The sequence below is a fragment of the Hakea prostrata genome, chromosome 8, assembly GCF_041222555.1.
Source record: "Hakea prostrata isolate BN-2017 chromosome 8, UWA_Hpros_2, whole genome shotgun sequence".
In the NCBI taxonomy this organism is placed as follows: domain Eukaryota; kingdom Viridiplantae; phylum Streptophyta; class Magnoliopsida; order Proteales; family Proteaceae; genus Hakea; species Hakea prostrata.
In genome coordinates, this window is record NC_142607.1 from 22,160,642 (window position 1) to 22,177,138 (window position 16,497).

The window sequence follows — 16,497 nt, forward strand, 5'->3', positions numbered from 1 at the left end:
TCTGATCTACTGTGTTCTTGTACTAGAATGAGATCTAATCATCTCTAGTTCATCTCTTTCATTCATAGTATGTTTCCAATGAAAACTATGATTTTTACCAAAATAGAAACTATGATTCTAAATTAGTAAGTAATGGTTTTAATGGTGGTTTGATGTCTAAATTATGCTTTTTAGTCTTAGACTACTGTGTTAGACATTCTCTCCAAGTTTCGTCGCATTCCGGTTTGTGTAGCATAGGTTTCGGATCAAGATTCTCTTTTTATTTTCGGATTTGCTCTTGGGCAGATTGCCTGGGTCGACTGGAACACTCAACCCAGCCAATCAACCCGCAAGAACAAAATCTGATTTCTTTGTCTGATTCGATTCAATTGATGCTTATTCTTTTAGGACTACTTCCTAATGATTGTGTGATGCTATTCTAGGGTTTGTTTGCTAACTTTGGATTCATCCTCTTGTCCGTCCGGAATATACTCGAATCTATTTAAGGTAAGGAAAGTTGTTACCATATTAACATAGATTGCATAGATTTAGTTCTAATTTGGGAACTACTTAGATTTGCTACTGTTATGTTAGTTTCTATTATGATATGAATGCTGCAAGTACATTAGGATCTTATTTCCTTATTTACTTTATGTACTTGGATTATGTATGAATACTTATTCATGTATGTTGCTCATTATTTCGATATTGTCTTATTATACTCTTTCATATGATGAGATATCTGTCGTGGATGATATGATTGAATTATGATTGTGATTGTTTAGGTATGATTTGGGATTGGGGAATGTCCTTTTGACATTTCTGTCCTTGGACCTCATTGGGAGTAGTATGGGATATTTCCAATGTTGCCCTTTGACACTTTTCCGGATTATTGGCTTTCATACCTAGGACTTGTCTAGCAGTGTTTGGCTAGGTTATACCGTTGTTATATCAGACCCGATTCAGAAGGGTATTGAGACCGAACGACCCATGGTAACAATGGGGATTCATGAGTGCTCAAGACCGGTGAGTTATATCCGTGAGGGGACATGAATCACATTGTGGGGGCCATTTATGGGTAGAGTTGCATATGGATAGACTTGGGCTCATGGGCATTCAAGACTGGTAACCAACCCGTGAGAAGACATGAGAGCTTCCCGTTTACTATATGTGGATGACCTATAGGGTTGATGAGTCCGTATTTGAGAGAGTCAGATACGCTGACTCTAGTGTGAAGGATACTGGAAAGGATCGCCCGGGGCGAGGAATGGACGTATCTGGAGCTGAGTTGATGTAACTAAGTAGAAGACTTGCATTGGGCTAGGTTTTACCTTGATATACGCCAATACTTAGACCAAACGGTGATGTGAGAGAGAGGTGACTTAACCCCCAGCCATGGATTGTCCAAGATGGATGAAGGACCCTTTGCCAACCGAGGATGAGTGAATTGAGACCTACCCAAAGAAGTATGGTGCTATGACTTAAAGCATATCTGCCTATAGAGACCAACATACATAGAGTTAGACTCATACATACATTGTTTGTCTCATATCATATCATTTTATGTTGGGATAATTACTATTGGCCCCCTGTACTTTGATTTTATTACTACTGTATCCCCTGTACTTTTCAAAATTGCTAATCCAACCTTCAACTGTGTCTATAATTACTATTGCCCCCTACTGTTAAGTTCCGTTAGTTAACTGATGATGTGGCATCTTTATATTTTCTCAAAAACCCCAAAATACCCTTATACTTATCTCTTTACTTATTTACCCTTTTGTCAAGTTACAGCAGAACCCTTAATTGTGGACAAAAAAAAAAAAAAAAAACTATAATCCGTTTTATTCTAAAAAAAAAAAAAAAAAAAAAAAAAAAAAAAAGAATGATTGAATAAAACTCAAATAGAAACGGAAGAGGAAGGAAAATTTAATTCAACTCAAATTGGAAACTGAATATCACCTAAATTTTTTTCAAAATAAATGAAGTTTAGTGAGGGTGGGAAACCAAATTGGATTTGGATTTTGTTCATTTCTTTAATTCAAAATAAATTAAGTTTAGTGAAAGTGGGAAACCAAATCGGATTTGGATTTTGCTCATTTCTTTAATTCAAAATAGATGAAGTTTTGTGAAGGTGGGAAACCAAATCGGATTTGGATTTTGCCCATTTCATTAATTCAAATAAATGAAGTTTAGGGTAAAATTGACATTTAATCTAGTTTTATAAATGGGGTAGCATCGTCTTTTGATTTCTTAATTTTAATGAAGGGCAAATTAGACATTACATATTCAAACTTAACGGCAACTTAACACCGTTATAAAGAAGGGGGCAACAGTAATTTCATAAAGAACAGGGTTTTATTAGTAATAAAATCAAACTACAGGGGAGCAACAGTGATTATCCCTTTTATGTTTTGTTTATGTTACTATGTTATTTATGCTATTATGGAATAACTTGTCTTGCTGAGTTTTTTTTTAAACTCACTCCTTTTTGAACAATATCTTTTGTGAGATTATTCTACAGGTATTGATGGCTATGAAGCGCAAGATGAAGAAGCGTACCATGCGCAAGATGAAGAAGCGTACCATACGCAAAGTGTTGGTGACTACAAAGATTACATTGAGGATTCCTTGAGTGGTCTCTCTTGTTACCAAGATTAGCCCTACTGTGGAGTGGGAGCATCTGAGCGTAATTGATGAAGTCTATGTTTATGAAGACATCCTCTATAAAGTAGAAAAGACTCTAGCTTAGTTAGATTATATCTTTCTTTCTTGTCTTTAGAATCAGTTGTAATCCCTTTGATTTTTGAACTACATTCCGATGTACTCGTGGAGTGAGATTCCGCCTCACTCTACTTTTGATTTAAATATCTATTGGTATCATTTATGCACTTTGATGATTATTTCGTTACTTAACTATGATTCATTTGAATAATATTGTTAACATTGATTTAGTCTTGTTCTTGATTATATTGTTGTGAATGTGGGAGGTTGATTTTACTAACTACTGGATCTTGTGAACTGTGGATCACACACTCGGGTATGCCAGATAGGATACCGGCTGGGTGGATGTGACATACACTCTATATAAACCTTACTTACCTACAAGGTAAGGAGGACACCAAATCCTTACACACACCTTTGGACATAAACACTCATATGCTTACGATCTAGATCATATTCCAGTTATTCATTCCTTAGCTCTGTGTGTCTAGCAGAGCCGTTTGTGATTAAGTTCATCAACTGACTTAGCCTTCGGAGGTGGACTCCTGACCCCAGCGGTCGGGCCACATCTGACGCTTTCGTTTTGCAGGTCATTCCAAGGAGATCTAAGGGCTGAGCAGATTTTGGACGCATCATTTGGCGCCGTCTGTGGGAAATTGATTCAGAAAGCTATGGTGACTAGATCAGCAGCAGCAGCTGCTGCACAACGCGATACTGGTGTCCAAATTCCTGGAGAAAATAATCCAGATATTCCTCAAGGAAGTTTACCACCTCTCGAAGTAGATGGCGGTCAAGGGGGACACGATCCTCTAGAGACACTCCAAGATCAATTAAATCAAGTGAAGATCCAACTTTTGGAAGTAAGTCAAGCACTCCGCGTGCTAACCAGACGAGTGGTATTACCACAAGAACCTGATCATCGCGATGCAGGGAGGCGTGTATTACCACGAGATCAAAGATTGACTAAAGATCGGAATATCGATCAGAACTTTCGTGAAGGTGACCGAGTGCCTTGGAGAGTGCCTTGGAGAGTCGATGATCTACCTAGGCGGGACGATCGGTTTGACAGCAATCAACTATTTCATTCTATTAAATGTAAATTCTAATAACATGATTACATGGTATGTCTTGGAGGAAGGAACCAAACATTTCAATTCTAACTCCAAAACTACAGTAGAACTTGACCACCTTCGACTTTCAGAAATAAAATTCTAGCTCTAACATGACTCTATTAACAACAATAAAAGAAATTATAAATCACACGACTTATGACCCAATTATAAAACTAGACCACAAAGTAAAACATCCTACTGAACATTAAAGCAAACTGTACTTGGATCATCTCCATCTGGATACCAATGGGATATGACTCTCTCTCAAGTGTAAAGAGTGTGAACTTGAGGAATAAATTGAAAGATTAAGATCAGAACTTGAAGAAAAACAAAAGAAGAGTCATTTAGAAGTTGCCACATCATCCACTCTAGTTACTTTAAACTTCAACGACAAGACTGTTGAAAATGGATTTTGCTTGGAAGGAGTGCCTACGTGGCACTGCTCCAAGCAACCAACGGTTGGATTTTAATTTTGATGTTTAGATTAAATCTCCACTGTCCATTATGAACATGTGCATTAAACACCAATTTATGTGAGACTAAACCAATTTTCTCACCTAATCCAAACTGTTCAGGCAACTCAAACCTATGCTAATGGACCAAACGAACCATTGGAGATGCACTACCTTCAACCTATGGAGAGCTACGACAAACAGGGAACCCAGGCATGATAAACTCTAGTTTTTCATTCAGAATGTAAGATTCAAAATGATAAACTCTGGTTTTTCATTCAAAGAATAAGAAAATGAAGTAGATTCTTGAATTCATGCAAGTTCTGTTCTGATTTTGAAATCTGAACATCCATCTACAATTTTTAATTTCTAGGAGTTTCAAAGAGGAGGAGAAGAAGAAGAGGAAGGCGGGAAGGGATCATTTCGTGGACATTTATTAACTAGACCCCACTCTTTAATAGTAAATAAATGTCCATAAAAGAAGAGGAAGGCGGGAAGGGATCATTTCGTGGACATTAGTATCCAACAAAACTCTTCTATTAGTTAGAATAATAAAATTAAATGATGACTCATTATTTATTGTACTTTCAAAGTTCCTAAATTGACCTCCACTACCTCAAACTCAATTCAACTTACAAGAAAAGGGGGGAAAAGAGAAAAAGCCAAAGAAAGAAAGGAATGTGAAGAACAACATTACTGAAGGGTTTTCTTTTTTCTCACTTAAAGAATATGTTTAGCTAGGATAAATGTCTTTTTATTGTTTAAAATTATCGGTGTTAAACATAGAAAAATCTTTGCAATATAATAAATTTCAGAGAGAAATCATTTGAAAAGAGAAATCAAACAACAACGCAATTAGATTTAGATAGAACGCGAGCACATAAACACCTGCGAATTTGTGTGCAAGAGACGCATTTTGAACTGAAATTTTTGCCCTCGTAAATCAAATTTCCCTGCAATATAAGCAATTGAGAGGCAAGCCCTCTCATCTCGAGTTTTCCTTATCAAGCAGAACTGGATCTCCAGAATATTGCATCAAAAGCTAGGACTAGCCATTATTTAGGTTAAGAATGCACCAATCGAGAAGAGGCATAAAATTGGCCAAGAAAATCAATGTTTCATGATTGTTCAAGGTAGCTACTCCACCATTCCAGCTCCCACCAGCTCTTCTAACCCTTTCCTTAGTCTCCCTGCAGCCTCTTTACAGTCAGCCTCTAAAAGCCCTCCGAAGGAGATCCGGATATAACCTGGCCCTCCACTTGCTTTTCCAGGGATTACAGCCACCCCATGCTTCTGCACGAGCCACTGTACAACTTCCTCATCAGAATATTTTTCTGGAAGTCTGGCCCATAGGTAGATTGCACCTTCCCCGCCTTTTACTGCATCCTTTCCGAGCGGTGAGAGTGCTTCCAAGATGAGGGCTCTGTTTTTCACAAGGTCTTTCACCTGGTCTCTGACCCACTGGGACCCGACTTCAAGGGAGTACAGAGCCAGCCGTTGAGAGATTATGGATGCACATATGGGTATGTTGTCTTGAACCTTGAGGAGCTGCGCTTCAAGACCTTCCACCTCGGATGGGTATGCTATCTGAACACATGCATCCAAATGATATAATAAGTAAACATCCTAGTATATAAATGATCGTCTTCTTCCTAATCTATCATTTTCAGTGACAATGACCAGATTACAATGTAAAAGAGATCGTCAGTCATAAGAAGAGTCCATCAGCAATACTCCTATACCTATAACATAAGATTGTATTGAAATCTGGTTGGTTCCTTAACATCAATTAAGCAGATCAGTTTGTATCTGACTAGTTCAAACCAAAGATCAACTAATATAATGAACAAATACCCTATTGGTAGTGGAACAGCAAATCCACTGAACAAAATAGATCAGTCCAATAATTCTTAAAACCAAGATACAAGGCCTAGGAGTAGATCTCTAAATTCCTTTTCCATCAAAAAAAACTGAAAGCCTAAAAATCTATACTTAGATATTATTAATACATTTCTCAATATAAATAATCAAATTACGAAGCTAAATCTCTACTTACGTATCCAACTCGCCATCCCATCATGCCATAGGCTTTTGAAAAGGAGAAAACATTGACTATGTGATTACCCTCCAGACATGAATGCTTCAACCCATCATACATAAAGTACCTGCTGACAGTCATTAGAATCACAATGTTTTCTCTCTTTTCTAGAAGGGGGGGGGGAATAGATAACAATGCAGATTTCTTTATTCATGTGGATGAATTTCAAAAGGCTGACTAAATTTATTCAAGCAAACCAAATCAGTTGCACAGTTCCAACATTTCAGAAATACCAGGAATATCCTTTCTTGGTTCTTCCCCCATAGCCTTAATCCTTGAACAAATTAATACTTTTTGCTCCACACAAAAACTCATTTTCTGAAATAAATATTGTATATATATATACACACACACACATACATACATATCACCATTAACAGCCATAAGTGTCGCATCAAAATGAAAGAAAAAAATTGAAGTTGAGTACTTGGAACAGAATAATTACTCTTGGGCTGCATTTGTTTGCAAAGGTGGGGTGGGAATAAAAAACATGTGGCCTCATGTGTAGTGGGGTGAGGGAGAAGGAAAGGAAAGGAAAGGATTTGATGGAAAAGTGTTAATTGTGGGTCTCACTTTTATATGGTTTTGAAAAGGCTTGGGGTGGGAAAATTAGCTTACCACCTCATCAGACAAGTTTCCTTAATTTAAGGAAACTTGTCTCTAACTTTCCCACCCCGAGCAACCAAACAAACAACACTCCTAGGATTTAAAGGAAAAGTTTGTTTTTTCAAGAATTTTCCCACCCCACCTTTATTCCAGCAAACAAACGCAGCCTAGAAAACTACAATTTTCTGTTCATGAACTTTTCAAGTATAACTTTTTCCCTAGAATATCACACACTGAATGAGAAAGCAGCTTTAGTTCTGTGCCACACGAGCAGTTACAGAATTTTTTCAATTGTCTATAATAATTAAAATAGAAGATACTTTCTAGGACAACAACATCAATAGCCTTGTGTCAACTCAACTGTAGCCAATCATGCTTTTTAAAGCAGATCCATGAAATGGAGGTCTGCTCCCGGTGCTGTGCTCATCAAAATTCTGTCTAGGCAAGAATTAAGAATGGAAGAGAGTATAGAGACTTAGAACATCAACTCAATAGTTAACGTCAAAGGAAAGAAAGAGAATTTTTTTCTCCTGACAGTTGTGAAGTATCTGTCTCTCCCTAATTATTATTAAACAATAATTGAAGTTCTATCTGACAATGTGCTAGACAAGTATTTACTTACTCGTACGTATTGTCTACAATGAGCCAAGACCCAGCACTCTCGCAGATATCTGAAATTCTCTAATAAAAAGAAGAGGGGGGGGGGGGAGTTAAAAAAAGAACTACAGAATGAGTAAATTTCCTGTCAGGGTCCATCAGAACCTAATCCAACATCGTTATCTAACTTCCCTTAAAGATTTTATATATTTATACGGAGAGAAACTGACCTTGAGAAGAGGCTCTGGAATATAGGTCCCAGATGGATTGCCTGGATTTACAACAGTGACGACCTTTGGCACTGGTTTGGTTTCTGACAGAATCTTCTTCAACCAGTCTGCAAAATCTCACACATATTTCACATCTGTAAAGACACTAAAACCACATGACAAGAGGAAGAGAGTGAAGGGAAATCAAGTAGGACATCAATTATCAAACCTGTCAGTTTTGTAACAGTTTACCTCACAACCCCCCCCCCCCCAAACACCCCAAGAGAACTTATCAAACCTGTCAGTTTAAAAGAGAACTTTTCTTGGGTCAGGTATATGTCCTGTTAGGTGCAAAACACAACACACACACACACACACACATGTGCTCAAATGTGCAAATATGTGCAATTAAAGAATATTACTACTGGTAAGGAATCTTATAGAAGGCTTCTTTGTGTCAGGACCCAGAAACAATCATGACAACCAAGTTCCAGCCCACCAACCCCACTTTCAGTGGCCCCCCAACCCAAGAAAAGTTCTTTTTTAAACAATAATGCGGCTGCAGTTGATAAGAACCTAACAGGACGTAGACCTGAAAGCCAAACACAAGCTGAGGCACGCTAATGCTTATCAGATAATTCATAATGACCACATCATCCCTCCCCACATGGCGGAGAGAAGAACCTGGCATTTAATTGGTCCCAAGTCCTAACCAATAGGTTATGCAACACGAGAAGAAAACAAGATAATTGAAAGATCTCAATCATCCACAAACACCTTATCCACTAGAGGGTGAAATAGTCTTGTAGAGGACCCAGATAAAACCTACAGATCAGAATCAGATGATCAAAATAAACAAGATCCTGCAGTGTTTGGGATGGAGATTTCACAAGAAGACCCATTTCAGTGACAGGCCCTGCCAACTGTAAATGAGAGATGGATCCACATTTTTCTGTAGCATCTATGAATTTACAACCCCAACCCACGTACACAATTTTCAATAACATACTACTAAATTTAAAAAGGACAAGCCTCTAAAGAATCCCCAATACTATGACAAAAAGAGAAAAAGGGGAAAATTGCATGTGGTATAAAGAACTCCAGAGAAAAGCATTCAACTTCACTAAGGACAATAATGGACAGCAAGACATAGGACATCAAAAAATATTCTGCTAATATAACCCCCACACTGTGGAAGGAACAGCATATCAAGCATCTCACCTGCATCTGGATAAAGTGTCTTCGGATCACCAGGGCCCACTAGAATGTTGGTGATGCCAGTCATCTGGAAGGCCATATAAGCGTTGAAGTAGTATGGTGCAAACATTACTACGGAATCTCCAGCATCACAAAGTGTAAGAACAAGATCCACGAATCCCTGTGAATAACACACTTCAATCAAATTCTGAGAAAACTGAACTAGGACGTTTCTTTGCCACAGAAAACAAAAACGACTGTTCTTTCTTATGAATGGAGGGTCTAGTAAAATTAAGAAGTACCCAGTATTGTTAAAAGTTGAACGACCAGAGATCCAAAAATACATTTTCAAAAATATATAACAAGATATCAGCTTTAACTTGTGAATGGAGGGTCTAGTAAAATTAAGAAGCACCCAGTATTGTTAAAAGTTGAACAACCAGAGATCCAAAAATACATTTTCAAAAATATATAACAAGATATCAGCTTTAAATTATTAATGGAGGGTCTAGTAAAATTAAGAAGCACACAGTATAGTTAAAAGTTGAACGACCAGAGATCCAAAAATACATTTTCAAAAATATTAAACAAGATATCAGCTGAACTAGGACCGATTCTCTGATATCAGCTTTAACTTGTGATGAACAAAATTTATTGACCCATAAAATTTTCCAGGACTGAAGCAAAGAGATTCAGAGAATAATATGCAGTGAGTGAAAATTGATCTTCCAACCAAATTCACAATAAGATGGGATGTCGGTGGAATTAGCTTAAGTAATAGTATAAGAACTGAGACGGTCATTTCGTCAATCAAAGGGCTTATCACTAAGTAAAGAAATTATCCTGAAGATGCAGATCTGCATGGTTGTCCTAGAACAATACCTGCAAGCAGAACAGGAATTTTAAGCAAAGTTTCTAAAACTTCAAGAAACTCATAAGCTAGTAAGATGAAGCAAATTTCACAATCAAGAACAACATTCAGTAGCAATATTTTGTTCCTTCGTCCTCTTTCCAACACTAACTCAAACCATTCACCATTCTAGAGAATCTTTTCTTTCTTCACTAAAGCACCATTAACCTTTCAAAATTACTGAGTCATATGAAACTAGCCGTTCTGTACCAAACAGTTCAACAGACCCTATACAACCACCGATAGCTTCTTGATTAGAAAACCAGCTTTCTCTACAGAGTTACACTGCTATATGAGCTGCACCACATAAAATCAGAATACATCATCTCCTAAATACACCTAGGAACATCCCCCTCAGATATTGCATTTCAGATTTCATAAAATGCCATGTTTCTAAAATCCCTTACTTTAAGTACTTTACTTCACCAACCCTATTTCTTAATGGCTGTTGTCAAAACTATTTCCTCTCTTGAACGTCCATAAGCCTAGTTTCCTAAGGCTGCGTTTGTTTGCAAAGGTGGGGTGGGAAAAAAAAACATGTGGGTCCCATGTGTAGTGGGGTGAGGGAGAAGAAAAGGAAAGGAAAGGGTTTTGTGGAAAAGTGATAGTGGTGGGTCCCACTTTTTACTTTTCCCAACTTTCCCACAAAGTCCCACCAAATATGTGGGGTTTTAAAATAGCTTGGGGTGGGAAAGTTGAGCTGCCACATCAGCAGACAAATTTCCTTGATTCAAGGAAACTTGTCTCTCACTTTCCCACCCCAAGCAACCAAACAATCTACCATTTTGGGATTTAAGGGAAAAGTAAGAAATCTGCACTCTTTTCAAGAATTTTCCCACCCCACCTTTATTCCAGCAAACAAACGCAGCCTAAGAGATTGCTTATCTACTCACCTTGACTTATGATTCTCGTTATAGTTTCAGGAACAGAACTTCACAAATAGAACCAAGAGAAGTTGGATAAATGGCAAAGAGTAGTTAATAGATTATGCAGAAGAACCAAAGCCAGACGAGGTGAAAAAAGAATTAAAGAAAGAAAGAAGTGTTGCATACCTGGTTTGCTCCAGCAGTAACCATGACTGAGGATTTATACAACTTATTCTCTTCACGTATCTGCAAAAGGGGAGGAAGAAGAACATGAAAATGACTAGTTTAGAGGTTTTATAAGCAATAAACTGTCAAATGAAGGTCATAAATTTTGATGATATCACAATGCAAGTTTTTTGATGGAATGAAGGGAAAGGTTGGGTTGGAGACTAGACTAGGAAAGCCAGGAGATCATTTACAAAAGAATGAAATATAGAACCTAAGTTGAACAATTTGGTGCTCAAGAGATTCTAATATGGGAGAAAAATACAACAGAAAGAAGTTTAATCTGAACAACTATTATTCTCCACCAAATCACTTCCCCTAGCAAACAAATGACTACTTCTTTTGGCAGCTTTCTAAGTCACACACTCCAAAGCATTTTTAGATTCCCATATGTAACACTTGCATCTGAGAAACTGAGATATACATTACTAATAATATTGACTCTTATAACAAATACCTTCTTTGTCGAGCCTCCCCGAGGCTCTGGAAGGCCCTCATCAGCACCATAACGACTAGTTGAAGGCTCCCAAATAATTTGTTGGGCCTTTTCCAGAGCCTGCTTTGGTGGTTGCCAATAAACTACCCCCTACAACACAATGCCATGAAAAAATGAAATAAAGTTAGAGCCCAATAATTTCCATAGTGCATGCTTGCCCAAGAAACTCTACAAACTATAATAACCAAAACTAACCTGTAACACATTTCAAGAGTATAAATGTCTGAGAATCTCTATAACTGATTATAATAAAAAATTAACCTGTAACACAATTTAGATGCATAGGTGTCCAAGAAGGTCTACAATTTATTATGACAAAAATAAAACTGTAACACAATTCAGGTGACAAATCCTAGAGAAGTATTTTAAACTACATCTTCTCAGTTTGGTGTAAGATTTTACTGAGTAGTTTTCAAAGTTCTACATGATACCAATATTAACGGTAACAGAAAGTCATTAAACCATTAAATATAATGTCACCGTGCATGGAGGTTTTAAAATTTTTTATGATGCCAGTAAATCAAGTGATTGGATGTACTTACATGAAACAACCTAGCACCTTGGGGGGCCCTAGAATATATTTGTTAATAATGGGTTACCAACGATGGGTGCCTACATCCGCATTTTATTTGTCCTCACTAAGCTATAGGGTGACATTCATGAGCCCTGATACCTCTCTCCTTGAGTATTCCTTGAGTAATATTATAATATTATTATTCTTTTTAGCATACCCATTGTAAACAAACAAGGAAAGCCAGCCAGCCAGATTCTAATAAAGTCATAGGGCCTGTAGTAATCTACCATACCTTTAACAAGGCTAACTGTGGAAAATCAGGCCATAGGAATTAGGTCAAATTTGAACCACTTCCCAAATTCGATATAATGGAGGTTGGTAAAAAAATCTAAGATCAATAAGATGGCTGGTAGATCTCGAAAAAAATCACCTAGTATTTGATCTTCATTTGATCTTGAGGAGGCCTAGTAACATCTAGTCAATTAAGGTTTCATTTAGTGGGTGCCTGGATCCGCATTTTATTTATCCTCACACTAAATTATACAATGATTTCATGAGGCCTACCTCCCTGCTTGAGTCTTTCATAAGTAATATTACAATACTATAATTCTTTTTTCCGCATTTTATTAATCCTCACACTAAATTATACAATGATTTCATGAGGCCTACCTCCCTGCTTGAGTCTTTCATAAGTAATATTACAATACTATAATTCTTTTTTGGCATAGCCACTGTAAACAAACAACGAAAGCAAGCCAGACAAACTTTAGTAAAGTCATAGGGCCTGTAGTAATCTATCAGGCAAGACCAATTACCTTTAGCTAGGCCAGCTGTTAAAGATCAGACCATAGGAATTAGATCAAATTTGGATCACTTCCTAAATTAGGATTAATTGAGGTTGGTGAAAAAACTAATATCAATCAGATGGCTGGTGGATCCAAAAAACCACCTTGCATTTGATCTTGTAAGAGAAATGATCCTAGTTGGAGGTTGAAAAGTTTGTACTTACAAGTTAACAGTGCAAGCTGATAAGAACCTTCATATTTGAAGAACATTTGTAAAAGATGCAATACAGTAACCAAACAAAACACCCAACAATGTGTCAAATGGATAAAACATTGACCCCACCGGCCTTGATCAGACACAAGACAAATCTAGAAGCAAGCAACAAAAAGCCCTTATATCATAAAAGTTCATGTTCAAATACTTGCACCCCTAAAAGCCTTATATAACAAAGGAAACAAACCTGAAGTACGACTAGACTTATAGAATGCTAATCCAGCTGCACTGGAACACTAACTAACAATTAATTGTAACCTGAATTTTAACACCACAGAACTGGGACTGAACTAACCCATAAACAACCTAAAATAAACCACTTAAGAAAGAACCACTTAAGAAAGAAATAAACTAACTAATCCTGTACGCTAACCTTAATATGCTTACTTTAGGTGAATGACCTATTACATAGAAAATTCACGGAATCAGAAGCACAACATTTATAGAGCCCAAACCTAGAATATTCCTAATAAAACAAGCCTACTTCAATGAGAATCTGCATCATTCCACTAAGCAAAGGGGGCAGGGGACCTGGGGCACCTCCCTCTTCTGGTATCCCCTTCCAGCTAAAATCTGTTCAGTGATGCTGCAAAGCCCGAAAACCCATACTTGCAGCTAAATATCATATCTAGAAGTCAAGTATATTGTTATTTGAAACCATAAGCTACATAACTAGGCAGAAATTCAGCAACAAGCAAGACGAAACTGAATTAAAAGAACAAAGGGAAGTTCCAAGAATTTAACCTTAGCCTTTCTATAGTTACTTCACTACTTCCTTGAACCAAATACAGTTTTAAGTAATGATATAAAATTTACAAAATCCTAATGAAAATAAAATTATTTTCCAATATAAAGGCCCTTTTCCCCACCACTCGAATTTCCCATTATAAGAACAAAACTTTGGAATCTAGAATCAGAAAAGACTAATAATACATGAAAACAAACAAGCCAAAGTATCCAGCTTCAAGCAGCAAAAATAAGGATTTGGCTGAAGAAGAAATTTGTGAAAGCTATAATAAGGGTCCCAGAACAACAATTTGGATATGCATCTTTCTTTCTTCCCACCACCCCAAGAACTAAATGTGTCTACAAGAAATAATCCCTGAGAAGAGAAACATGAATTCAATGAACTAACAGTGCTGCACATGCAATGATGAAGAAAAAAAGCAAATTCCCCTCCCTCCCGTCCCACCTTAGAAAAGACAAAATTACTATAAACAAACAATTACATAAAAGTCCCAAAAGAGTCCGGAGCTTCAAGTTGCCAATTCTCCTACTCAAAATTGGGACCTTTTTTAGGTGAAAACCTTAATATTAAGACATCAATTCACCAAATGGTATCCCAGCATTGACCAAATTTTCTGAACCAGCATAGACCAAAATTTCTTCCTATTTTCTTTGTGACTAATGCATTGGTATAAGCCGGATAACCAGACTATTTCATAAACAAAAAGAAGAAATGAAACAAAGGGAAAGAGACCTGCGCCAGGGATTTAACATCTTTGGTACCTCGAATCAATTTCTGTATCTGCAGATTCAATATATCATCATTCACCATCAGAAGTTATCATTTATCCATTGGACCCAAAAAAAATTAAAAATAAAAATAGAATTTGAACTAACAGATACCATTTAAAAACCAAGACGAAGTCCCAACAAACAACAATCGATTTTTAATACCTGAACCATGACCGGCTCATCAGTCTCCAAAGCCCTTTTCGCAAGCTTGGCAAACGTTCCCATCTCAATTCCACCTACTCTCTCTGTTCCTACAAAGGGAAGCTATATCTCTTTTTTTTTTTTTTTTGTAGAAGGGGGAAGCTGTGTCGACAAGCTCCAATCTATAGAAGGATGCCAAACCTCAAACGAAATGTCATCTGCCAAAACCGGTAGGTAAAGATATGGCAGGGATCAAATCACCAACCTAAAAGAAAACTAGCTTTTCAGCTTAAACGTCAGTTGGCGATTACCATAAGAAAAAATAGAAAATATGTAAAGTTCCCAGCTAGTCAGCTCTCACCAGTGAGTCACCACCCAGTCATCAAAGAACTCCAAAAAGCGAAATAAAGCGAAGTATCTTTCTAAGCCCTCTCCTGTATCTCCTTCACTAATCTGCCGGAACAGATAAACCAAATCCAAAAATAAACAACATAAAGAAATAAAGAAGAACCACATAAAATCTTCACCAGAAACAGACAGAAAGGGATAAAGATTAATAAAAGAAAAAGATAGAGAACTTTGTTCATTCTTAATTAGAAAGAGTCAGAGTGTACCCATCGTTAAAAATTATAAAAAGGAAAAAGGGTAAAAAAAAATTAATTTATTAGCACCTCAGACTTGCTTGTCCCACTTGAGTTCTCATCTCTATGTCAGCTGGACCAGAAAAATCATAGAAAATAATTGAAGAACTCCGAGAAAGACTCAAAATGATCTGTTGCAGAGAAAGCATCTACAGCCTAGGTCAACATTTGCAGTAAGTAACGGTAAGCAAGAATAGGATTGAAGAATTTATTGAGAATAAATAAGAAGATGGAAGCAATAATAGAAGTTTGAGAATAAATTTGAAAGGTAATGGTGGAACAGCTGCGTCATGGATCTGAAGGGAAGGGTTGCCTTTGCAAATTTGCGATTGGAAACTGCCATAGTTTGAATGTGGCAGGAATTCCGTAAATTCTGAAAACACTCGGAGATTCTTCGTTTGTTTTGGTCCACTCGAATGACAACCCTTCCAAGCGGTAGTCCTGGATTTTATACTACCAAAAAAGCAAAAGAAAGTCCTTGATTTTGTTGCATGAATAAGCAAGTTATTTTTTTCGCCAAAGAATAAGCAAGCTGTTACTCCATGCACTAATTCACCATGGGATCAGCACATTATTAAAATTGGCTATACGGGCAACGGTAAAACACATAAAACCAGAAATATAGGGAATTTTGTCAGGTAAGACCATTCATTTTTCTTTGGATAATGGATATATGTTTATCAGTCAGATCCAAATGTTAAATGTTATTAAAACATTATACAGTTGATGATTCTCAATAAGAATTTGATCGCTAGTAGGGGCGGACCCACTAAAGGGTCGGGGCCATGCCCCCGGATTTTTGAATTTTTTTATTAATTTTTTTTGTTTTTCATTTTTTATAATAATTTTCTTCATTTTTTTAGTTTTTTCTCTTCTCACAGGTAAAATGTCACTATTTAGCCCCCCTCAATATTGAAAATAATTTTTAAAGATAAAATAATAAGTATAAATGTCATCCCTAGTTAAAAACTAATTCTTCAATTCCTATTTATTCTCCCCTTTTTTCTCTTTTACATGTTTTCTTTCTATTTATTCTTTTTTTTTTTTTCGTAAACGTGGGTTATAGGAAATTTTTGAAAAAAAAATCTTATTAGATATTCAAAATGTCATTCCTAATTAGAAATAGATATCAAAATGTCATTCCTAATTAGAA

The 16,497-nt window shown here is 36.7% G+C and overlaps 1 protein-coding gene across 1 annotated transcript; it reads right to left on the minus strand.

The window, feature by feature from the left end:
- Positions 1-5,316: 5,316 nt before the first annotated feature.
- On the minus strand, positions 5,317-15,746 carry LOC149007424 (aromatic aminotransferase ISS1-like). Its single transcript, XM_089165261.1, has 11 exons — positions 15,375-15,746; positions 15,065-15,156; positions 14,725-14,979; positions 14,525-14,572; positions 11,433-11,561; positions 10,937-10,996; positions 8,999-9,155; positions 7,799-7,905; positions 7,594-7,652; positions 6,324-6,432; positions 5,317-5,854 (listed from the first exon to the last, which is right to left on the minus strand). Exons 3-11 carry the CDS (start codon positions 14,785-14,787, stop codon positions 5,405-5,407), a joined length of 1,182 nt encoding a protein of 393 aa, XP_089021387.1. The 5' UTR covers positions 14,788-14,979; positions 15,065-15,156; positions 15,375-15,746; the 3' UTR covers positions 5,317-5,404.
- Positions 15,747-16,497: the final 751 nt, after the last annotated feature.